Genomic DNA, 27,349 nt, shown 5'->3' with positions numbered 1-27,349 from the left:
TCATTGAAATATACCAAAAATTTATTTACATAAAAACATGAATATAATACCTATAATTATATATTTCAACTGCTGCGCATTTCTTTGTTCGTCCGGTAGAGTCCATATCTAAACAACTGGCGTCGAGAGTCACAGAAATAATGATATTGTCGCAATTTCTTCCTTTTTTTTTTTTTTAAACACACCTGCACAAAGAATGTATCCAACTTGCAATCATCTAAGGGTCTAAATAAGTAATTAAGCTATATCGAAATCGATTTTTTTTTGCACAAACGCAACAACGTCCTCGCGATAACTGATCGAGGAGCGATCTCTCTATAAATTGATTAAATTAATTTTATGCAGCCCATACGCAAGGCTCGAAAGCTCGAAAAAATCTTACACTCGTCCCCTCGTTTCTCTTCTCATTAAATAACGCAAATGTGTCTACATCGTTGACAACAATTTTTTTTGCTCTCGTGGTGCCTCAATATTGTTACAAATATTATTTACAGATTTATACGTACAATTTAGAATATATAAATCAGAAAAAGATACGCTACGACATACAATATATAAATCAGGATCGATTTTTTATTCGTCCTTATTTTCGAAAAAATAACGCAATTATTTAAACATTTGTCTCGTATACATTAAACTTGCTCGTAGAAGCTGATTTCATGGAACAAAACGAAGATTATTCTTAACTTTACAAATGTCGACGTAATCGATTATAAAAAAAAAAATACAATTAATCGAAGTATTAATTATTCCTGATAATAATTGGTACAATATCGATATTTCGAAGTTCCTAATCAACTTATTCTTTTCTTATTTAATTGCACTGATCTCGAGAGCTTATATTAATCAAATGAAAAATTATTTACTCGAACGAGAGAACGATTAATTAAACACTTTCGTTCCAAAAATTAAGTGACAGGCAGCATCGAATATTACAGCTACCTGCATTAAAATGCATCGGTCGTATTTATTCTCAGCTCGGCGAAAATTTCTTAAAAAAAAATGTACGAGTACAAAAGAGAAGCACGCCAGTTTATATTATATTCCCGAATATCAGTTCGCTTGGATGATAAATCGGCGCAGCGTGTTACATTTGATTATATCAAAATAAAAATTACAATAAAAGACAGAAAAATTTGTTTCATCACCTCGAAACAGATTTAAAAAAAAGTTAATAAAATTACATTAGAATAATTGAAAAAAAAGTTTAACGTAAAGTGTACCGAATACATTGAAATCTCTTTTGACGAGAGAAAAAAAAATGTCCAAGCATAGAGGAACCGACACTCCGCTTTACTCGTTGAAAAAGAAACATTTTTTTCGAAATTTTCGCATATATAGTATATGAAAAGTCATCCTCAGTCTGGCACACACATTCAGGCTTAGTCTCCGTAAAATATCTCGGTATATTAGTCTCAAAAATGCATTTATATATTTATTATTGGTTCAGTTTGATTAAACCGCGCGCTCGTAATATGTGCGGGAAATACAATGAAAATCGATCACACCACATGTCGACGGTTTTTCCGCTTTTCCAAGTTAGTCTTTCGGCTTATTATTATTATTATGTAATAACTCGCGATTTGTGTGTTCTTTTTTTTTCTTAGTTTCGTAGCTCGCTCGAGAGAGCCTTTTGACGGGGCGAAAAATCGGGTGCGAATATATGTATATATATATCTCCTTCGAGGAGGAAGTGGAGGAAAAGTTTTTCGCGCACAGGCACGGCGTGAAAAAGATGCTTTAAAAATTCGGTTCGCGTATAAATACGTGTATAAATGTTTTATAAAATCGGGAAGAGAGGGTCCTCACGCGCGGACACATTTTATCTTTTTAGAAAATTGGGAAAAATTCGATAAATGGTATCCAAAAACTGGTGATTTGCTAAGATGAGAGTTCGAGATGTGGCGAAATATTTTTGCGTATTAAAATGATGACGTTTGTTCTTACGAAATACTTTCTACGCATACAAACAGGCTCCCTCGAGTGATTTCTTTTTACACATATATCAAAAATTCGACGATACAGATGCTCTTCTCCGTAAAATCGAAAAGTCATGTGAAACCTTCTTCGAAAACGTGATACAAATCGAGATATAAAAACTACGTCAGCTACGCAACCTCGGAAAGGCTCAGCTAGTCGTTGCTGAAGATGATCATCATCATCATCATCATCATCATCATCATCATCATCATCATCATCATCATCATCATCATCATTATCATCATTATCATTATCATTATCATTATCATCATCATCATCATCATCATCATCATCATTATCATCGTCATCGTCATCGTCGTCATCATCATCATCATCATCATCATCATCATCATCATCATCATCATCATCATCATCATCATCATATCATCATCATCATCATTATCGTCATCATCATTATCATCATCGTCATCGTCATCGGTGATTACATCTTCTTTGCCATTGACGATCTTGACAAACACGTTCAAGGCGCACATATTTCGCTTCCTTGCAACATCCTTATTCGATTCTAGAAATCGGACACTCGAAATGAGAAATAATCCTGCCAAGATGAACCAAAGCCCAGAATATAAGGATGATTGATAAAGCGCGACGTTCATCCTGGCAGCTCTACTTCAAGTATTTAAAGTACTTGTTCTATCTATCTAGACTCTAGAATCCCTCTGGACACTATCGATGATTATCGGAAAGTTTCGTTATCTCTCTCGTTTTTTGTTTTCAATCTTCAGCTGACTCTCGGATCAATGTCTCTCGGTTTTTTACTCCCTCGTCGAACGAAAAAGCACCGCATCAAAACGAGATCTACTTGACGACGAGCGAGAAAGAGTTTATCGTTACGTCATTCCCACGTTCGGCTACGGATCGCATCATCCAAATCATCATATCGTATGATACAACTACACGTTACAGCACATCAAGTCGATATACCGATGTAAAATGTGGTCTCGCGTTATTTACTCAGTTTTATATGTATATACATATATATCTATATGCACAAGGGATGTGATCGCAATTGGACGCATGCTTGCACGAAAGGAGTCCGGCGAAGTTGATCTCTCTTTTCTTTTATGTTTATTCTCTCTTTTTATGTCGCTGCGAAAGAAACAACAAGCGAGGAAATCCGGCTTCCAAACTGAGATCGATTCCGCTTCGCGCGGCGACTTTCCCTCTGCAGTTTATATTAGAATATAATTATATATTCTCCTGTCGTTATCGTAATCTTTGGGAATACAATCCGAATCTTCAAGTAAGCTCTTTAGCTCAAAAAGAAAAAAAAACAGAAAACGAACAAAGAACTTGTCGAATAAAATATATATAATTTTATTCCATTTTTTTTCAAGCATATATGCATCGTAAAATATTTTTTGCAATATCCTTGAAGAGCAAATATGAAACTTGGATAAATTATTTATTAAATTAGATAAATCGGACAATTATTGTATATTCAGAGATGATCACTAATTTGAATAAATATTAAACTCGAGAACATTCGAACGGATCATCCGCATATATTATATAGATTACTTCTTTCATAGAATATTTAGATTACTTCTTTTACTTTATATTTAATTTATCACACATCCAAGTATACTTGAGAGAATCGCAGACGCAGAGGCAGTTAGCGGTTATAAAATATGCGTATAACAAAAGAGAACTCGCGCGTTGTGCGTTCTAGTTCGCGTTGCTGGTTCCCTTTTTCCTCCATTTTCCTTGGATCACACGCGAGGATGTACGCGCTTACGGTTTATATCACATCCTTTGTATGTATGTGCGGCAGTATTCCTTGTGTACTAATCGACTTCACTATCGCTGGCTCGTTCAGTTCAATTCGTTGCTTGGCTCGACAGAGCATTCACGTAGCTTCCGGTTTAGCTCCGCTGGCTAGATCAGAGAGCCTTCCGGTAAGGACGGTTCATCGAAAATTCATCCCCTCGTTAATCCTCCGTCGGGACTTCCATCAGTAATCTCATTATTTGTAATCCGAACATCTTCCTCTGATCGAGCGACGCTTGCATAAATTTTCCCTCGATCCAGTCCTTCCCATGGAACTGTTTACGAGCGAAGAGAGAGAGAGAGACGTCCAGAATTCACTTGACAAATATTAACTTCTCTCAATATTCCTCCCAAAGTGGACATCAGCATAAAGTCCGGCAACAAAGTAACGCAGCGAAACTATACAACCTTTCCCTGGCGGTTTCCCCGTCGACGATTCTCCGGAAACAGCAAGGCGCAGCGAACGAACTCGACCTAGAGTCGCCGGCGTGTCCCGGAAGAACGGATGAGAAACTCATTCCTTCCACCAGCCGCAGAGACAGCAGTACCATCGCCTCTCGGGATGGGGCTGGATTATCTGCTATTGTCAGTGCATCGCCCTGGTGGTGAGATGCGTGGTCTCGGCCCGTTTCGGCGGCGGCGGCGGCGGCCTCCTTTTCCCTGCGATCGCGTTCACAATGTTCATGCTGCGATTCTCGTCGGCGAACCTAACCGACGGCTGCCGGGCCGGACTGGAGGCATACTCGACCGGGGCGTGTGGATCCGTCGCGTAAACGTTCTCGTAGAGATTGTCCGCGCCGTAGTGCTCCTGCACCCAGTTGGACACGTTGGTCTCCCTGTAATCCGCGACGGCGGGCGGCGGATCCCGGAAGCCGAGCACCTCGTGCGGCGTCGTCGTCGAGTCCAGCTTGCACTTCTGCGCGACCTGCCACTTCTTCCTCATCACTCGCTGAAGATCCTTCAGAAAGTCGCCCGGCGGCGCCTGGTCGGACGCCGCAAGCTTCTTCGGCGACGTCAGCCTGGTGCTGTCGGACCTCCTGGGTGGTGTCGGCTTTCGCTGTGGCAGAGCTGGACTACCGGAGTCCTGCTGGGGCGGTAGATTAAACGAGATCTTCTTGCCGGTGCCGGTCTTCGACTTGGGCGACGTCGGTGGCTCCTGTATGGTCACCCGGCGCTGAGGTTGAGGACTGGAGGCGGCCTTCAGCTCCGCCAGGTACGGCGGCGTCGCGTAATGCCCGCTTCCTTGCTTCATAGCGCTGCGCCGAACCGTGTCCATGTTGGGATTCGGCCTGATCGGTTGGATCGTGTTGTGGTTGGGCTGATGACTCGCGTACATAGGCTCGACCTTCGAGTTCTGCCTACCGAGGCTTTGGGAATTGACTTGCTGCTGCGGCTGAGTGCCGTAAGCCGGTGGAGGGACAAACGGAGGCGGCGACGCAAAGTTCGGCGAACTCGGGTTGTAAGTCGGCGTGCTCGCCGTCGATCCTGGGTAGGAACTATGCGGAGGGGAGGATACGGAGTTGGCGGTACTATTCGCCGTGCTCGAGTTCTGACTGTTGTTCTGGACCGAGTTGCTGTTCAGCGCGACACTATTGGCGTTCACGTACATCTGATTCGACTGCGGCCTGGGATTGTGCGTAGGGGTGCCTTCGGGAGTTATAGAGTTCGTAGGGGTGGACTGCTTGCTGGGTCTGGCGCGACGTATCGTTCCGGTTTCGCCCACCAGCGGACTGGGCGGCGGCGGCAGCGAGACCAGGCTCAGAGAGGAGCCCGTGAGTTCCGGCGTGTTGCAAACCGGAAGCTCGCCGGGCGCCGGTGGCGGCGGCAGAGAGTCCAAGGAGAGATTCGATCGGAACATCTCGGGTGGCGGCGGCGGAAGCGGCTCGTTGTCGGACTCGACTTCCTCGACGACTCTCGACGGCGATGGTGGCGGCGGCAGTGACGTGATCGAATCCATCTGCGTAATGGAAAACTCGTTATTCCTCTTATCGAGATATAGTCCGAGAGATCACCAAAAAGTCATATACAGGATGTTCCATTTTAATGTCCCATTCCAAATAAATTTTTTTATTTTTGATTGTAGAAAAAAAATGTTTTAGACAAAAGTTGTATGGTTTCAAGAAGGACATAAGGTGGTGCCATTAGTTTGACCTTGATTAGTTGCTTGATAGTTATCTTTAATTTCTTAAATGGAACAACTTACTTTTCATTACATATTCTTGTAGCTGACATCGAGAGCTTTCGAAAACACTATAATGAAACTATTTTTCTCAAGTACTTTTTGAGTTATAAGACAAGATCTCCTCATTTCAAGGTGACCTTTACGTAACCTTCAAGCAACTATTCAAGGTCAAACTAATGGCACCTCCTCGAAACCATACAACTTTTGTCTGAAACATTTTTTTCTACAATCAAAAATAAAAAACTTATTTGGGGTGGGACATTAAAATGGGACACCCTGTATACTCTTCGTTAATATGAAAATTACCCCTGACAGCACACATATCCTGAAGACGTTCGAATGTCCTCTGGATATCTCCTGAATATCTTTCAGAAATGTGTTATTATAGGGACATTAGTATACTCACCATACACGCTTGCATGGGACTCGTCGGTGTCTTGGATTCCTGACTCTCCGACCTGCTGTAGCCCATAGGGCTCGTTCTCTCTCTTACAGGTGTGCCAGGCGGTACTGGACTAACGGGCGTCGCGTTTCCAGATCTATGATGTCTCTTCAGAGTTCCGGATCCGTCGGAATCGGTCCCGCTTCGTCGGCGACTGTGTCTTCTCGTTAGTGTCCCGGATCCCGAGCTCGTCGGACTCGGACAAGAGTCTGGCTCGTCCCGCACAGTCTCGCCGACCTCCTTCAACTGTCTTGTGATCGACGTAAGGGGCAGTTTCGGATTCATAGACGGTTTTCGTTTTATCGTGCCGGTTGGAAACTCGCCGCACTCGAAGGCCACCTATCGGTGCAATTAATAAAAACAACAATAGTTAGAAACAGATAATTATGCAGGTGACTATTTTACAAAAAGCAGCAATGAATAGTTACTTTCGTAGACTTCTCTCATTATTATATCAATCAAATACCTCACAGCTACTCGGCGCCCCGTCAGACAAGCATCCGCTGGAGCTGGAACTGCTCGCTCTGCTGAGCCTGCCGTCAAAGCTTTGCCGTTGTTCCGGATTGTTGTAGCTCTGCCTCTGGCTAGCGTCGTATTGCCTCGTCGAGGAGACGATTGTCGTTTCGTTGCTGTGCTGCCTCACGTTCTCCGCAAACTGCCTCGCGTTGTCGTTCGTCGTGTTGTACTGAGTTTGATTTGGCGGCGTGGCGATGGAGCTGACCGAGCACGATCTGGCGTGAGCCAGCAGATCCAGATCCTCCTGAGCCAACTCGTCCACCAACGCCCGATAGTTCTCCATCAGCTGCCTGCCGTACTTGGCAACGCGAATACCGACCATCCATCGCTCCAGGGAGGTGTTGTCCTCCGCGCAGAGAAACTTGATGTACTTGGTAGACTTGGGCTGCTGCAGTCGCGGGTGCTTGATGGCAAAGCAGAAATCCGTGGGCGCCTTGTATTTCTTTCGCCAACCGACGCCGTAATAAACCTGGTTTAACACAGCATAGTTGTACAATAATATTCTCTATATAAAGAACTAGTAAAGAATTCGTATTTGTAAGTTTTCCAATTTTATTATTTTTAAATAGTCTCTATTTCTAATATCTAATATTTATTCCTAAAATAAGCAAGTAAAAATTATTACCTATCAGACAAGACAGCAAAAATACGAATAGAAAAACTCTTATGTTTAACTTATGTCGATTTAAAAAAAAAGTGACAAAAAGTGACTGGATGGTAGCGCTGATTATTCTCTATATAAGAATGAAGAGTTTTATATAAAAGGAGAAGATATCTGACCAGGTGTCCTAAAATATAATAGTAGAAGAAATACAAACAATTTACAATCGTTGAAGCATTTTTTTACACATGTTGAATTATAACGAACCTGATTAACGTCGAATGTCGCGAGACAAACGAGATCCCGAGCGGTGCGCGCCTTCTCCTTCGGCCAGTAATAAAGACCGGAGGCTCGCAGAATAAAGTGATACCTTTTCCAGCCCTTTTTGCTATCCGACTTCAAGTACAGTGGACCCTCGACCTGGAAGCGAGTCGAGCAATCGATGAAAAAGAGAAGCCAACGCGAATTAGTTATCGGAGTATATACATATATGTACTTTGCTAGGTCTTGGGTTGCCAAGACGCGAGGAGATCGTAAAACACATCGTCTCTTACCTCGGGCACGCCGACGTTGCTGCTCGAGAAGAACTCCTCCAATAGAATGTTTCTCGAGTGATCGTCGTATTCGCCCCCGCCTCGATCCGAGGGACCGAGAAGAAATCGCTCGGGCGTGAGAAATAGCTGGGTCTTATCCGGTCTCTCGACGAAGAGCAGCTTGTTCTTAGAATCTCTGGTCCACAGCAGAAGATTCTCCACCAGTAACTCGTGGTCCTCGTAAACCCTCTCTGAAAGATTCGTCAGCTCATTCGTTACTCGTTCTAAATAATTCGCCTGAGATTTCTGAGTAAATAGCTGAAGAAGTAGTAAAAAAAGCAGATATTTAATATATTAAATATTATTAAATATAATAGAATTGTGTATTATTATTATATTTTACATATACATATATATTACTACTATACTACTACTATATTATTATTATACTACTATACTACTATATCATTATTATACCACTATACTATTATTATACTACTATACTACTACTATACTATTATTATACTACTATACTACTATATTATAGTATATACTATACTATACTATATATACTTATATAATATAGTAATAGATACTATACTATACTAATTGTAGTATAATATATTAATATATATATCAATACATATATATATATATATATATATATATATATCACTTATATAATATATAATATAGTATAATATATTATACTATGTATTATAAGAAAATAAATAATATAAATATATATTTTTAAATATTATTCATAATAAAAAATTATATATAACAAAATAATAAAATACATAATTACATAAAGTAAAAAAATGTTATATATTAAATATCAAGAAAAGGAGAAAACATAGACTGAGTGTTAACAAATAATTGAAAACCGAGGTCAGCGTTAAAGCCTAATGTAGTGAATAAATATTGTCCGTGGACTATTGCGTCACCAGCTGGCAAGTGACGAAGACGACAGACTCACCCATGAAGAGATCCGGCAGATGCTCGACCACGGCCCATTTCGGATCCATCGGCACGTGGTTCTTGTCCGCGAGCAGCCTGCACACGTGTGCGACGCTCATCCCTTCGTCGACCAGGAGGCTCTTACCGCTTCCGTCCAGCGTGAACGCTTTGATGAAGAGCTTCTGCACGCTCGCCTCGCGCATCTTTTCCAGCGCCAGACGGATCTTCTCCGCCTTCGCTCTGCTCGCTGCATCTGCAACGATAAGAATATCGCGTACAATCGCATCTGCGCAAATATAAGTATCGTACATTTCACTCTCCGAGAGTGTATCATTTAATCGTACATAGGAAAAATATTATGGAGATATATAAGAAAATATGCGTATAACTGTTTAAAAAAATAAAAAATTAAATTAAAAAATAAAAAATAGAACAAAAATATAATGAAATTAAATCGTTCTAAAAGTGGAGACTCACCAACAAGTTGATGCGGCTGCTGTTGAGGGGCTGTGTGTATGGCAGTCTGAGGTGGTATGTGTCCGGAACCGCTACTGCTTGCCGAACTTTCGCTGGATAACATAGACACCGTGTCTGAGAACGCGCTGTCATTGTCGGGACTATCAGTGCGAATACCTATATAATAAAAGCATGATAAGGGAATCAAAATAGTGCATTAAAAATAGATTGAAAATGTTTTATCTCAAAAAACCATCATGTATAAATATTAAGCATTCCATAATAATATATATTCATATGTACATTTTATATAATTCATTTTATATATACATATATTAAGTAAATATTTTATAATACATTTATAAATATATTTTTAAAAGTAAAATATACATTATCACTCTTTCTGTATAAATTATCTCTGTTTTGTAATAAATTATTGTTTTAATTATACAAAAGTGAGAAAATATTGTAAAATTGTGAAAAACATTGTCATGTACCTCCTTCATTTTTGATGTCAGTGCTATCACCCGGATTGATTCTCGCGCTGCTGGGTCGTCCTGGCCTTTGTGCATCTGGCGCAGGAGTGGAGGCAATATCACCGTCACAGCGTCGTTCCAGGGCACACAATTCACCGAGGATCGCGTCCAGATCGACATCCTGGGAATCTGCAAAAATACGGTTCATCGAATTATTTTTAATTTGCATACTTCATATTTTAAGCTGTCATCGTTCCATCAAAAAACGTGATATGCATATTAATTTTTATATAATATTCTTATAATATAATATAATAAATCGTATAATATAATATTCTTATAATATTTTTAATAATTCAATAATATAACATTCTCAATTTATATCATATTTTAATTTTAATATACACTCCTCAAAATAATTAAGGGATCAAAAAATTGTCCACAAAATAAGCAAATTTAAAATAGCTGTAACTTTGTTTTGAAAAATGATAATTTAAATTTTAAAAAAGGATTTTAAAGCTTGAAATCTCTACTTTCGAAAGGTCGTAGCTTTTTTAATTTTCTTTAATTCTGATATTTTTTACATACAGAGAATGAACATAACGAAATGGAAAAAATGTTTTCTCACTTTGTAGACATGTCGCATACACAAGAAGATTTGAAAAACAGTTTTTGACATTTTCACGTTAAAGCCTGAAGTTTTCCCTGTAAAATCGTTTTTTAAAATTTAAATTTCGATCTTTCCCTATCAAGTTATCGCAAATTGGATAGAAAATGTCATTTTCACTTTAATCGTTCATAACTCTGTTAAAAATCATCGTACTGCAATTTTAAAAATAGATTCTGAAAGTTGAATCTTTGCTGTATAGTATAATATAAAAATTGAATTTTTTTTAACGCTTGAACTTTTTACAAATAGATGAAAATAACGAAGAAATTCGCGAGTTTTCTCCTTTTTGTTTAAACTTTGCAAAAAAGTTACGTAAAGTAACTAAAATAATTTTATCGACTAAAATTTTTGTGCCTCCTAGTACCTATCCCAAACTTGGTACAAAATCACAGATTTGCTGTGATAATTTCTTTATAGTGAAATAATTAATAAAAAGTTAATTAATTTCTAATTAATTTCGAACATTGTATAACGTGCGTCAAAATTTTATAAAATATTTTTATTTTGTTATACATATATTTTTATATATTATATATATTTATAAATTTTATATATATTTTTATATCAATGCAAAAGGCTTCTGGATGGATGCCGCTATATTTTTATATGTTTATATATTTTTATACTTTATATATATATATATATATATATATATATATATATATATTTCAGAATATACATTTTGTATCAATAAGTTACATTAAAAGAGAGATAAGTGCGATATTTATAGCTCGATTATAATCGCGTTGACATTGTGTACACCTTATCGATCGTATGTTTTAAGTCGTATCATTTTAAGTCTGAGAGAGTCTTGCCATGAGATTTCCCGGAAAACGGTGAACGTGCAAATTCGCGAATGCATCCCCGACATCTGCCCTTGTTGCACGCTAATCGTGCAACGGTAATTATCACGAATCCCTATCAACACGTGATAACACATGCACATGCAGAATTCCTGACGATAATTAACGGAATTAACAGCTGGCAACTCGATCGGGTCAGAAACAAGACGTCTTTCGCGCTTGTATCCACTTGGGAAAACAACGAATATGATGATCGAAAATTTATATTTCCCTGTACATAATATATATTATATGAATCCTCCGTTATGTTATGTCGTATTTCGTAAAAATCAGTAAACAAGATCTACCCAAAGTCTCTCTTCTTCTCCCGATGTTATCAAAGACAGAGATTGCAGACTCGATTACGCGATTAAATTAAACGTAGCAATTGTGCAAATACAAGAGCATATAAAGTTGTGAAACGTCTGAGGAGAGAGATAAATATAAAACACGACATAAGCTTATTTTTTCTGATCGTGATAAAAAAAATCAAGAGCACGTACTTATTTCTCGCTGGATATTTCGTAATCAAGGCGGACGTAAAATAGCAATTATACGTAACATGGATTTGCACAACTCATGATAGGCGTGACACTCCGTCTCAAGCTGACAAAGAAGCGAGAGCACGCACAAAAAAAAAAAAATTATTATTGCTGGAGGTATATTTCTCTATTATAATTAAAAAAACTCATAGCTAAAAATTTAGGTAGCCCTCTATTATATCTGAAATTTAATTATTATATCTAAATAATAGTATTTTTAAGCTATAATTTAATAGGGAATTCCCGTTACATTATAATTAAAAATATTAGTTACCCTAGAAATAAAATTTAAACAGTAACTAAAAATTTTAGAAATAATATAAACTTAACTTATAAAATTTAACTATGGTAGTTAATATTTTTTTTCCGAGCCGCGTGTGGGTTTACATGCATTGTCGGTGACGTTTCTTCCTCGTTTCACTAATATGTGTCATGAGTAAGTGTCGGATCTCCACGAAAAAAAGTGCGACACGCCATGCGACTAATTAATAATGTGTGCGAATTAGTGTCAAGACCGCTTTTGATGAATAACACGAAAGCACGATTATATAAAGCATATGATAATTTTTGTTTAATTTTATATTTTATTAAATGACGAGAAAATTATAAATAGCAACAAAAATTGCTAGATGTATAAAGGAAAATATCCTTAAGATAAAAATCTTATTGATTAGGTCTACAAATAAAAATTAAGGAATATTAAAAAAAAAATGATTTTTTCAGAGATATGAACGAAATATCGTTTTATTTCATCAATGAGTCGTACAAAAATTAAAACAAAGAAATAACGAAAAATTAATAATAAATTAATAATAAATGAAAATTAGAAAAAATAATTTTTTAAAATATTTAAATTCACGTCGATTAAAAAAATAAAAAAAATTAATGAATATTAAAAGAAAATGATTTTTCAGAGATATAAAAAAAAATATCGTTTTACTTCATTAATGAGTCGTACAAAAATTAAAACAATGAAATAACAAAAAATCAATGATAAATTAATAATAAATGTAAATTAAAAGAAGATAATTTTTTAAAATATTAAAATTCACGTTTCTTATGCATCTTTTTCTTCTTCTACTCTTTTAAACCAATATGTTCGACATGAAGATATCGAAACAAATGATAATAGAGATCGATACTCTTCGTTCCTCGAGCGGATATTTCGTCGCATCCGAACGCAGGTGGTTACATAGATTGCATTGTGCGGTTCAGTGCGCAATTTTCCACGACTTTCGAGAACACGACTCCTCTTGCGACCGGCTTGGCAAGTGACGCGCACCCCGTGGAATGCGAACGATATCGCCGCAACGAATCGTCACGAGCGATGCAACGCGACGTTACCGCGAAACCGCCGACGTCGACGTTGCAAATGCGAAAGAGTAGCCGAAGAATCTTGCAAACGTTTATCGCGCGGATTCGCGATCCTCGTCCGCCTCGAATTTCTCGCGTATAGTCTCGGTGTCCACCTTTCTCGGTAATGCAAATCATCCAAAAAGGATAATTAAAAATCATATAAAAAATATCAAAAAAATATATTAAAAAATCATTTATAAAAATTAATTAAAAATATTTTAAATGTTTTTTTTTTTAATATTTTAGAATAAATTTGAACCCATTATTAAATAATAACATAAATAAAAATAAGAAAGAGAAGACATGAGAAAGAAATAAAAAAATATTAAAATTTAAAAATTAAAATTCATAAAAAAAAAAATAAAATGTTTCGAATAATAAATTAGAGGCTATTATTAAATAAAATAATGTCCACCTTACTCGGTGATGAAAATCATCCAAAAAGCCCGCAGATTAATTACAGGATGTTCAAAAGTCATATAAAAATATCAAAAGAATAAATTAAAAAAGCATTTATAAAAACAAATTAAAAATACTTAATTTAAATGTTTTTTTAAAAATATTTTAGAATAAATTTAAACCCATAAATAAATGAGAACCCATTATTAAATAATAACATAAATAAAAATAAACAAAAATAAGAAAGAAATAAAAAAATATTAAAATTCGAAAATTAAAATTCATTAAAAATAAAATAAAAAAAATTATTATTAGAGAGAAGGAAAGAAAATAATCTTTGGGAATATCCTGGCGAAAAAATCGAGAGGCGCGGTGAATGAAAATGAAAACCGGTGCGTGCGCATTGCACTTTCCACGCAAGATGCAGCAAATCGATGCATATTGCTGCAGATCGGGGGATACCGTTATGGCAACGCCACGCGAGCGTATCGTGACTTGGTCGTGACTCGTAAACACCTCGACCGGGATCAACCTCTCTCTGCACTACAACCGCGGCCATTCACGTTCGAAAGAGATGGAAACGCGTAAGTTACGGCTTTTCGAGATGCAAGCATTTTTTTTCATATACCTCTTCATCGATCGCTTTCGACGACGAAGACTGGCGATGAAAAAGAGAAACATTTAGGCAAACAAGTAGAAATTATTTAACACGTGTTTGTGATGTGGATGAAAAATAAATTTGTGAAAATATTATTGAACAATTAATATTGTTTTTAATAAATAGGATTGAATTTAAATAAAGAAACATTTCAAGTTTATTTTTTGTAAACAAGCTTCAAGAATATAAAAGTTTGTGATTTTGAATTAAATTTATCTTGGAAATTAAGATTTATTGCAGAATAAAAATCCATAAGAAATATCCTCATTTTTTTTTCAACAATAAGAAAACAATAATTATATAATTTTTTCCTCAATTATAGACTTAATAAGAATGTTTATCTCATTCCTCGTGCTGCTTCTTATTAAATCAAAATATCACGTGCAAATACACTGCAATTAAAAATTAAGTCACCAGAATTAATAAACAGAAATTAATTAACAAATTAATGAACCTAAATAAAAAAAATCAATAGCTGACGTTTTTCAATTAAACTTTCGTATTCTCTTGAAAGGAACAGAATTGAATTCTCTTTTCGTTGTATTATTCATAAAACATTCCGTCATTTTTCATGACGATAAGACTTTAGAGCTCTCTTGTCGTTTATCTTGTTTATACAATGGCAAAAAGATTTGTACAGTTCGTCTTGACAAGAAGAAATACACGTTCAAACGTATCGATCTCCTTTTACTATATGACAAGGGGATGGAGAAGAACGAGGAAATAGAGAAGATTGGGGAAAGACGCACAATGCAGCGACTTTTATGACGGCTCTTATGATTGCGCCATTATCGAAAGGGGTCGTCGAGACAAGATAAATGCTGGATAAATAAAGAAATGTGATTACGTAACTTCGATGTATATCTATTAGATTTACGTTACATTTGCGATGCATTTCGTTGACAATAAAAGGAAGAAATAAAAGACTTTGTTTGTGAGAGAGAAATTTACTCCGAAATTCTCTCATACGCAAGTCTTTCTCTGATAAAGCTCATAAATCAACGAATAATTATTGCAATAAAATAAAATAATATCTCTGAATTATATACAAATAATAAATTAATATAAAATTTATAATTAATAAATAAAATAATATAAATAATATAATTTAATATCAAATCTAAATATAAATTAATACAAAATAATATAAAATAAATAAATTAATAAATTCGGATTAATCTCCGAAAATTTTCATATACAAACTACTTTGAAATTATAATTGATCAAAGAAAAAGAAATTTACTCCGAAATTCTCTCATACACAAGTCTTTCTCTGATAAAGCTCATAAATCAACGAAATAATTATTGCAATAAAATAAAATATCTCTGAATATAAATAAATTAATATAAAATCTTTAATTAATAAATAATATAAAATAAATAAATAATATAATTAAATGTAAAATCTATACAAAATATGAAATAAATAAATTAATAATTAATCTCCAAAAACTTTCATATACAAACTACTTTGAAATTATAATTGATCGAAGAGAAAGAAATTTAGAAAACAAGTTCCCCGATTCGAAAGAAACGCAAGTTTCTTAAAATGCGATCGTGAAAAAAATGGCATTGTGTATGAGAATTATATACAAAAATTGAATCTTAGCTTAGAAGAAAAAATGCGGATAGTTTCGTGTAAAATATTCATTTCACATATACGACTTGAGCACCTCGAGTGCGTTTTAAGTGCGAGTGCAAGCAGCTGCGAAAGCATAAATAAAACGGGAAATAATACACCGCGGATATCGCGTTATCAAATCTGAAATTCTGCGATCGCGAAAGTTTCGCTCGAATTTTTGTCGCTCCTCGCAATAATAATTTATTGAAAAAAATTTCAGCTTTCTACTCTCTGGCTTTCGAAGCTAAGTTATCGCACAGACGGATGCGCAAGTGTGACTCGACTCCCCGTTAATTTAATGAATCCTTGTCGTCGTCGCGAGACGTTAAATTATATCCCGAATTCGGTCGAGTGCATTTTTCTTCGCGCTGCATCGAATAAAAATGTTCTTATCTGGACATTTGCGGTTCGTCGTGATAAAGCTTTTACGACACAAATATTCAGAAATTACTCCGGGTAATGAAAGTGATAATACACGTCCTGCCGCAGTTGTTCAAATTTCGTTATTATAATTAAGAGGTCTTTTGAAATTTCGTTATTATAATTAAGAGATCGAATCGGTCGTCAACGCGATAAAAGATACGTTAATTATATTTTTACTATATCTTTGTCAAGCTTGTAAATTTGTCGAGTGCGTGTTTGTGCGGTTGCTTTTCTGCAGAAACGTGCAATCATCGATTAAATCTGTATCTACGCGATTGAAAATTTATTTTCATCGATAACAGATAGAAATATATAATTTTGCAGTACAAATTATATATGAAATATTTTATGCACAGCTATGGAATAATATAACTTAATCATTATTATACATTCGTTTTATACATGAAACATTTAAATAATTACAGTTCTTTTGTAAAATATAAAATATTACTAAATAATATATTTATAATATAATTAAATAAAAATATTGCAATTAAAATTAAAATTAAATTATAATTATAATATAATTAAATACAAATATTGCAATTAAAAATAAATTAAAATTAAAATAAAATAAATTAAAATTATATATGATGAAATCAAATGATTAATTATACATTATAATTTTTACTATATTCTTTCTCTGTACGAGGATGCATAAATGTACATTTGACCGCGAGATACCCCAATATGCTCTCATTGCTACCAAAATGCCCGAGCATCTTCCACTGCGTCGAACTAGATGTTGATCCTCCTCCTCCCGAATCGTTTTCTGTGCGATCGTTAATTAACATCGCATCTTGATTAGCTTCTTATTGGAGCACGAAAGCTCCGTCGTCTCCCAAACACCCATCGCCACAATATAGTCAATTTTCATTTTACCAAGCATCATGGAAAATGACAGCTCTATTTATAAATATATGTATATAATTATAAATATATATATATTTTTTTATAATATATACAGAGTGTGTCTAAATAAGTGCGAAAGATTTTTCTTTGTCAAAAATTATAAGGGGTTTTCTTATATAAATTAACAAATTTAAAAAATGAAACTTGATGGATAATTTCCGTTTAATTTTTCTGAAATTTGAGAAAAAAAAAACAATTTTTACCACCCTCTTTAGAAAAGTGTAACTCCTCAGAGAGGGATATAAGAATATATAAGAAATCCCTCTTAATTTTCATCCCCTAAAATTTGTCGCGCACTGAAAAAAATTTAGTTAATTCTTACAAGTATTTATTTTAATACTATCAAATAAATCATTTATTTGAAATTAATAATATTTATTTGACATGAAAAATATTTATTTGTATCAAATAAATGATTCATTTGACAGTATTGAACTAAATATGCATTATATATTAACTAAGTCATTCTTTTCAGTGCACTTATTCAGATACACTTTGTATAACATATTTTTTATTTATATATATACATATAATTTTCGTAATACACATATATATATATATATATTAATAAAAATTATTTTCACGTCACTCGCGTCTGCATTTATTCGCCGAGCGTGGAAAGACAAATGTCCCGAACTGGTGGACTCCCTCGAGATGCATCGGAGGGTGCATCATCTCTGTCGCGCGGAAATAAACTCTACGTCGCCGAGAGAAGAGATATACAAGTCGTAGTCTCGCGCGCACGATGCGCACGTCGCGTGCGATCGCGCCGGACTAAAAGCCTTTTGCCTTAAGGTGAACACACTCGCCTCTCGCCTCGAGATTTTTCCGCGCCTCGCGCCTGCGTGTGGGTGTCCCTCCTCGTCGGAGTGTGAGCGCGCTCGTACTACACACGTTTAGAAAAGGGTCGAGAGTGCATCGGTTGTGACTTACGCAAACGTCTATTGACCGCTATAAATAAAAGGCGGCTCCCCCTTTCGTATAGGTACGCTTACAAACGGTAGCGCCGTGTGTTTTTGCGTAAAGACGCCTCATCGATTTGCCTTACGCTCGGTTAAAGTGCTGTGCCTTTTAACCCTTTCCCGAGAAATGGGGAGTTTCATTGCTCTCCGATATAGCTCAGTTATTCATTTATATATCAATGTCAATCCACATCTTCGCGCACTAACTAAAGAATAATTCATTAATTATTAAATATTAAAAAATTAATTATAACATTAATTATATTATTAAAATTATATTTATAAATATAATATATTATTGATATATTATAATAATAGATAAAATTATTTTTTTAATTTCTAAATAAAATATTTGTTATAAATATTATGATTAATATAAAATTTTATATTCTCTTCTTATTTTTCATATTATTGATATATGTATTATATTACTTTATGAATTTATAACATAATAAATTCATCGCTTTTTTCTTTAATTCTGAGAACAGGGCACCCTATTTCATTAAATCGAATAATTTTTTTCATTAATGTAATATTTTATTCTCTTAAAAAAATATGATCAAAGATCCTATCCATTTTTGTCAACTTAATCCGCGAGTTCTTCTTCAACGGAAAACTAAAATTTCGCTTTAATTAGCCGCTCATAATTTAAGTATCATATTTATATCGCGAATGTGTATTAAATTACACAAGCTTTATATTAAATATCATAAATAAAGAGCAGCATGTCTCTGAATTTAATACAACATGATTTTATATAATATTATTATACAATGTATATTATATATAATATTGATTTTATGTAACATTATGAAATGCATTTATCTTTTTTAAATATTCTCAAAGTATATCGCTACATAGAGTTGTAATAATGCTCGAATTTTATTTGCAAAAAAACCTCGTCGATTCAAGAAACAACTCGAGCATACAACGCAGTGATATCACAATGCACGAGCCGGAGAATTCATTATTGATTGAAGTGTGGGCGCCAGAGCGATGATTTGATAAATGGCAAAAGACGACGACAAAATGAGCGCATCAAGGCGACCACTCTCTGAATCGTGTGTCACCGAGATAAAAAGGGGAAAGGGAAGATTGGTCATCTGTCAGAAGCAACGAATAAAAAAAATAGCAATTAATCGACGCCGATATGTTTATCGACCTTATGAATACTTCGTGAATTGCGATCGAAATATAATTTCTCGAAAGAAAATCGAGGAAAATTATTTAAAATAGTTGCTGTTATATTTTGCAAAATAATATAATTATATAATATATAATATATATCACAATATATAATGTATAAAATATATCATAACATAATATATATTATATAAAATAATATAATATATAATATGTGTTATAATATATAGTATATAAAATATCATAACATAATATATATTATATAAAATAATATATAATATAATATATAATATACATCATAATATATATCATAATATATAATATATATTATATAATATGTAATATATAAAAAATATAACATAATATATATTATATAAAATAATATATAATATAATATATTGTATAATATACATCATAATATATAATATATATCATAATATGTAATATATAAAAAATATAACATAATATATATTTTATAAAATAATATATAATATAATATATGGTATATCATAAATTCGAATGAGTGAATTTCGCGAAGCGTACAGGAATTTAATTTAGTGTTTCAATCTGAACATGATACGCTATTGAAATCAGCTGTTCCTCATCAACTGGAATTTCCAGCTCTCGAGCGCTCGTTAAAAACTCTTAATTTGTGTACGCAAAACAAGAGCGATCCGGAACGATGATTAATCGGACAAATCGCGGCGAGTTTCGCGGATATAAAGCTTCTTACTTTCCCCGACGCATTATACATCCAGGTTCGTTCACCCCTAAATGCCGATTATGCGAATACGCAAACGCGCTCGATAGCAATAACCTAGATTAATCGAGCCGCATAAATCAACGGGAGCCGGCGTCGAATATTTTCGCGCTATTTTCGCGCAAACGCGCTCCGATAAGCTCGTGCTTATGTATTGTATAAATGACAGCTTAGCTGTATAAATCACACTTAATCACCTGACCCGCGCGCGTGTGACGTAACGCGATGAGTTAGTCTCATCCGCGGCGTAATAATTGTAATAAAGCTGATCGGAATAATCCGGGAATAAAATTACGCGTCTCTCTCTCTCTTTCGAGTTAATTCTTTGGATTATAAAGATTTCTCGAAAATGTGTACATTAAATGTCAAAAATACAGAAGTCTATTTAAAAGCCACTTATCGACCATATTAATTTATAACATGGATAATTTATGATAATGATTTATTTTTCTTTTCAATATTTTTTAATTAAACGAGATTAAACCCTCCGGTTCTTTCGTGCAAACATCTCGTGGGAAATATAATTTTCATCTATCGAGAGTGCCAGCACGACCGTTAATTAAACGAGTTACGTATACAGTTTTTCATCCGAACGTGATGATTAGCAAACATACATATTCGTCCTCTTGAAAATATTATCTCCAGAATTCGATAAATATTCTATCGTATAAACTTTCATATTTTCACGAGCACTCTTCTGCTCGTATCGTTCCCGAAAACCAATTCAAATTTATGAGATGTATATTATATATTATATATTTACGATATATTATATATTTATGATGTATTATATATTATGATATATATAATATATTGTATTATATATCTATCATAGATTCATATTTTATATTATTTTCGAAATATAACAGGAAATTAATTGTATTAATATTATACACATATATATTTTTTCACAATTAAAAGGCAAATCAATTTTTAATAATTTCTTGACGCATTGTATGCAATAAATTTTTTGCTTCTAATCGATCGCAATATCATTACGCAATTTTCGCTTTCATCGCTTGCTTTCATCTCTCAGAGATAATTCAGAGAAAATCATAATATATCGAGTGCGTTTCTATAAAATAAATGTCTTAAAATTTATTATTCCAAAGTTTCTCCAAACATTTTATTAGCTCGTAAAAAACCTAGCTATAGCAATTAGTTTCGAAAGATACCACAAACTCGAGAAAAAAATTGCGAAAAGATATATTACTTTTAAACATTCTTACAACGCGTCCGAAAGTTTATCGAAGACACAAATTTATCGAGACTTTCGATCGCTTTCCTCCCGGTAATCAAACGAGCGTAATTACTAAATTAATTATCTGAAATGCCCGTCAGCTGAGTTTAATCGAATCGCCCCGATGGATTTCGATCGAGTTTTTTTTTCTCTTTTCACCGAACGCGAGAAAAAAGTAACGATCGATCGATTAACACGCGCTCTCGCACTTTTCGCAAATGTAAGTGCGAGTGTGTTAATGAAAAAGCGCCGGTGAAATAATCTCTCTCTATCTTTTATTGACGACGGATCCATCCACGATTGCTACGCAATTGCTTCTAACCCGATTCCGACGGCTGGAAAAACCGGTCGCGAGATAAAATGGCGGATAAAAGCGATTAGCCGCGGTTGCGCGTGTGCCGCACCGGTTCGTTTTCCGCTCAGGCGGTTTTTCCACGCGGCGTGAAATCGGAAAAGTGCCGAGAGTGCACGCACTCGCGCGGCTAATACATATTTACGCACTCGGTAAACCGTATACGCGCTTTCTACGCGTAGAAAGACAGAGAGAGGCTCTGGCCGCTGTCCAGATGGATTATTCTTCCGACAGAAATCGCGACAGAGGCCTCGAACGAGCAAGAAGAGACCTTCACTCTTCAGGGACTTTGAAATTTATATAATAATTATACAACACTTGCACTCTCCAAACTAACTTCTTCCGTAATCACAGATACTTAGATATTCTCTTCACAAATATTTTACACAGATTTGTAATGTTTTATTTTATAGTATATATTTTATATATAATTTTATATGTAATTTTATAATATAATTATACAATTTTATATTTTATATATGTATATAATTTTATAATATATAATATATAATATATAATATACAATATATATATCATTTTATAATATATTTTAAAATATATTTTATATCTAATTTGATAATATATTTCATAATATATTTTATTTTAATGTTATAATATTATACCAAATAAAATAATATAAATTTTATATATTATTTCATATCGTGAAATTAATATATCTTAATGAATTGTTCGCGAGCCCTTACAATAAGAGAGTTCAGGCTTTTTTGCATCCGTTTTTTTTTATTTTTAAAATTTATAAAACGCCGCGGCGATCGTTCCGATTTTCCTTAATTGACAGTTGATACATCGCGTGTCGCAATTACGGCGGCAATTTGTCCGGAGCTGCCGGCGGGCAGATTGATTTCCGCTGATTTCGATGACGGTTAAATCAGAATTTTGCCGACAGGCTTTGTAAAATGGTGACTATAACATAAATTGTTTTCATGGGAGAGAGGCCTTAATTCTGCCCATTCGCGTTCATTTCTAGTGTAATTTATTCGAATCTTATATCTAGCAAAAGCGGAAAGAAATCATAGGAACGCTTATACATTCTCATTTTCGATTATGTTTAAGTGCAGATTTATTGGACACATCTTTCTTAAATTTAATTTGCAATTTATTTTGAATTATATTTTATACATAATTTAATTTCTTTTCATTTTAAGCTGTTTGTGTCCCTAGAATTAACGAGGCGTGTATTAGAAAGCGGCGCGGCTTTATACATTTTAAGAGACACATTGTTGCGAGAGGAAATTTATACGAGGCGGGACTACATAAAAGAGTGGAAGTGGCTTTGAAAATAATAATGCGGGTAAAGGAAGGGAGAGAAAGAGAAAAAAAAGAAAGAGAGGGAAGGGACAAGGTCTAGAGCTGATACTACGTGTTTAAACGAACTTTGTTTAATTAACTAATGAGCCTCGCCCTCCGCCACGTGACTTGGCTCTTATTTGACAGATGCACCCTTCGTTGCGTGTCGAGTTTTGTCGAGGCACACGTGGATCTGCCTGTTCTGTTAAATATATAGAGAGAATTGTGATAATTGAACCATATTTAACTTTCGAGAATTCTTTGAAAGTACTTTCTACAAACAATATTAATAAAAAATATTGTTTTATCATTTACATTTTATTTATATTTTCTATATTTTATTTATTTTTATATTTTTTATTTTATTTATTTATTTATATTTATATTTTATTAACATACAAATTTTATTATATATATATATACACAGGGTGTAACTAAACAAAGGTTTATGAAGCACATCATCGGATGCAGGACGACAAATTGAATCGAAAAGTCCTGAGCCATTTTTTAATCTGAGCTTTATTTTTGACGCTATAAATTGTTAAAGTGTGCCAATTAGCGCGTGGCTACAACGGAAAATAGCGTAGGCCCCGCCTTAATAGGCCTTAGTACGCCTACTAAGGCGGGGCCTACGCTGTTTTCCGTTGTAGCCACGCGCTAATTGGCACACTTTAACAATTTATAGCGTCAAAAATAAAGCTCAGATTAAAAAATGGCTCAGGACTTTTCGATTTAGTTTATCGTCCTGCATCCGATGATGTGCTTTGTACACCTTTGTTTAGCTACACCCTGTATATATTAAAAATACTAATAAATACTAAATAATTGAAAAAGAATAATAAACATTAATGCATGGAAAGGTGAAAGAAGACCGTGAGAGTCGATAATTGTTACTGAATTGCGATGACGCGAGGCAGCTCCTTCAGGTAAAACAAATTGTGACGAGAGCGCGTCGAATCACGTCAACGGAAGAAAGAGCGTAATTGGGTTAAACGCCAAATAATAATCTTAAAACCCCTGCTGCGCGCAGCTGAAGTTGAAGGCACAGTTGCATATAACCGCTTGCGCTCATTAGCTGCGCTGCACCGCTATGCAACTGCGAACCGTAATGCCGGTCGTTTCGTCTGTCGCAATAGTGGTCTGATCTACAGCGTTAAGAATTTTTCCGTATTTTGCCGCCTTGTTATTCTCCCGCGAGGAATAAAAAATATACCAAAGATTATTAAACAGAAACTCGAAATTGATAATCATTTTAGTTCTTTGTTTTCTTACGAACGGCGATATTATTTCTAATAAAAATTATTCTACGTTGTTTAAGCTTCTTTCATAGAATACATATATAAAAAAATTTTTTTAAATATTTCTTCTGCTATTAAAAATAATTTTACATTTAATATTTTAGATTTTTTATATATATTATAGAGAGAGTAAAAAAGATATATAAAATATTATAAATAGTTTTACGTATTTATATGAAGTATTTTCTATATTGTATTAAGTTACTTTAAAGTTTCTTGAGATAAATTTCTGTCGTGATAAGTTACAATGTCGCTGTGCTGTCTCCTTAATAAGTCTCTCAATTTTCGGACGACTGGGCGTTCTAGGAGAAACAATTTCTCAGCGAGAGAATATATATTAGAGCGCTGAAAGAGAAGGAAACGTGAGAGGAAGAGGGTTGTTCTCCCTTTCGAGAAGACGAAGGAGAAATTACCGAAAGCGAGAGTAGATTTAACGAACATTCATTGGAGAAGTCGACGTGACAATTCCGAGTTAAGGCGAACCTCGAATGGGAATATTAGTGTCAAATACGGGGGAATATCGCGGAAATTTCGTCATCCTGAGGAACGTACCAGATCCTGAGGAAATGGATAATATCGTCGCATTTTCTCCCTATCTCACGTGCTTCAATGAAATTTCGACAAGGACAGATAAGCGTTAGATTAGATGACTCGACAAGAAATTTTTTGTGCATCACTTTAATTTACATTAAATTAGTATTAATATATATTAAGTATTAAATTTATATAAAATATTACTTTTTTTCTTTTTATAAAAATTATTTCATTTTATTTTAATTCTTCCTCGTCAAAAACAATTTATTAAATTTTTTTTACTTTGATGTTTCGATATTTTCGCTCGAGACCGAACGAAGAGAACACGTCACTCTAAACTCTAAACAGTATCTTTGAGCAAAAATAGGCAAGAGAAGTAGCACGGTTCAGTCATCCGAGCGTCACACAAAGGAAACGAGAAGGAAAGAACAAAACATGAGGAGCGAAGACGAGAGAAGTCTCGGTGAATATTCAGTGAGCTGTGCGAGGAAGCAAATGGATGCGGGGGTGGCTTAAAGAGAGAAGACATTAAACGATGACATTAGTAGAAATGTCAGGCAACGGGACAATGACATTCTTTCGCTCCTGCGTAATTTCGATAATATCTCCGTCCTCGTCTCTCGTAAATTTATTTATTATATGTCATCTTTTTTTTTCTTCGGTATGAACTTTAAGATACTTTATTTCGCACTCAAAATAATTTATTTATTTAAAGTTGAGATTATAATACTAAAAAATTAATATATCGAAAACTGATTTAATTGGTCAATGAATCAATCGATTATTTATAATTTGGTTTATTTAAGTTAATTTGCAATATTACTAATTTTTATTATATATTTATACTCGCTTATCTCGTATTTTTTTTCTTGGATACGAATTTAAAAATATTTTATTTAAGGTGGTTCTTGAGAAGTTTGTGATTTCCGTCCTGTTTTATCGACAAAATGTGAAGTTAGATAAATTATAAATCTATTTATTGGCTATACGGATTGTTTTTATCCAAAATTAGAACCTTTCGCCTTTGTTAATATTAACAAAGGACGAAGCGTTCTAATTTTGGGTAAAAAATCATCCGTACCGCCAATAAATAAATTTATAGCTGAATCTAACCTCACATTTTGTCGATAAAACAGGAATGAAACCTAGGTTAGCTTAGAGAATCCCCTTAACACTCAAAATAATTTATTTATTTAGAGCTAAGATTATAATACCACACACACAAATTAATATATAGAAACTGATTAATTAATTAATAAATCAATCGATTGATTTATATAATTTGGTTAATTTAAATTAATTTGCAATATTTCGATTTTTTTCGATGCTGCTAAAGAAATAAAGAACTTCTTTTCTACAAAGAAGCTTCAACTGTCTCTGTAATCAAATATCGCGCTCATTCAACGAGAATTATCATCGCGTTCTCTTACGCTCGAGCGAATGGAAACGGCGAATGGTTTGATGGTTCGAGAAGATGATTTATGAACAAGCAAGGAGAATTGATGCAATTGTCGACATTGATTCCGTTAACGAACGCGTTCGTTTCCATCTTACAAAGATCTTACATCTTGCAAATCGCTAGGAGCCATTAAAATCGTATCCGGTCGCGCCAGATGAACATTTCTCTTTCAATAACGATTACGAGTGACGTATAAAATTACACAGCAGAATCGAGCACATAAAATAGCTCAAGTTGCTTATTAAAGTTCTACAAAACACTCCTCAAGTGTCTGATATGATATGAATTTCGATGCGTCGAGAAAAAAAAATTACGAAAAATTATATTTTCAAAAGGAAAGGAATTTATATTTTTATTTTATAATATTTATTATCTATATAATTATTAAAATTTTAATAAAATTAAAAATAACAATAAATTGTTTATTAAATAAATTCGATTAAAATTTCTTGCTGTAATAAAGAGAGACTAGTAGATAAATTATTTTTTCAATATCCAATAAAAAATAATCACAATAAATTTTTATAATATATAATAATGGAATAAATAAAATAAATATATGCTAGATAAATAAAATAAAGTAAAAATATATATTTTTCAATAATGACTAAGAAACACTAATAAATACACTTAAGCAACTTCGTTTGTTTTCGAAATCGCGCGAGAGGCTACTATTTCATTATCATTACATAATCCAGAATAGCCATTTCGCATTCCCGCTTCGTTCTCTGAAGATTTAGTTCTCTTTTTTTTTCTCTTCCATCGACGATGCACTTCGCCGACTTTGCGGCTATTGATACTTTGCGGCGCTGTGTTGTAGCCTCATAAATAATTAAATATTCCGCTCGGTACGGCGCATAAATTACACTTAGCGCGCGTTTAACGAATAATTAAACCCTTCTCAGCGGGAATAAATTATCATCGCAAGAGCGC

General features: G+C 34.3%; 1 protein-coding gene across 6 annotated transcripts in view; it reads right to left on the bottom strand.

Annotated features, from left to right (window-relative positions):
• LOC114938986 (uncharacterized) overlaps window positions 1-27,349 on the bottom strand; it is a 109,148-nt gene continuing 81,799 nt past the window's right edge. For 4 of the 6 annotated variants that reach the window (XM_029313209.2, XM_085484713.1, XM_029313202.2 and 1 more), the window contains exons 3-10: window positions 9,959-10,126; window positions 9,483-9,638; window positions 9,025-9,258; window positions 8,067-8,296; window positions 7,780-7,932; window positions 6,862-7,380; window positions 6,360-6,734; window positions 1-5,728 (exon numbers count right to left, since the gene is read on the bottom strand). In XM_029313209.2, coding sequence (XP_029169042.2) covers window positions 4,358-5,728; window positions 6,360-6,734; window positions 6,862-7,380; window positions 7,780-7,932; window positions 8,067-8,296; window positions 9,025-9,258; window positions 9,483-9,638; window positions 9,959-10,126 — 3,206 coding nt within the window. In that variant the 3' untranslated portion in view covers window positions 1-4,357. Of the gene's footprint in view, window positions 5,729-6,359; window positions 6,735-6,861; window positions 7,381-7,779; window positions 7,933-8,066; window positions 8,297-9,024; window positions 9,259-9,482; window positions 9,639-9,958; window positions 10,127-17,115; window positions 17,355-17,944; window positions 18,123-27,349 lie in introns of those variants that run through there. The other 2 variants (XM_029313231.2, XM_029313222.2) reach the window with 2 other exon arrangements.

The sequence above is a fragment of the Nylanderia fulva genome, unplaced genomic scaffold, assembly GCF_048542155.1.
Source record: "Nylanderia fulva isolate GAGA-0341 unplaced genomic scaffold, ASM4854215v1 Scaffold31, whole genome shotgun sequence".
Lineage (NCBI taxonomy): Eukaryota > Metazoa > Arthropoda > Insecta > Hymenoptera > Formicidae > Nylanderia > Nylanderia fulva.
The sequence above is the reverse complement of the archived record's forward strand: the minus strand, read 5'-3'. Positions and strand labels throughout refer to the sequence as shown.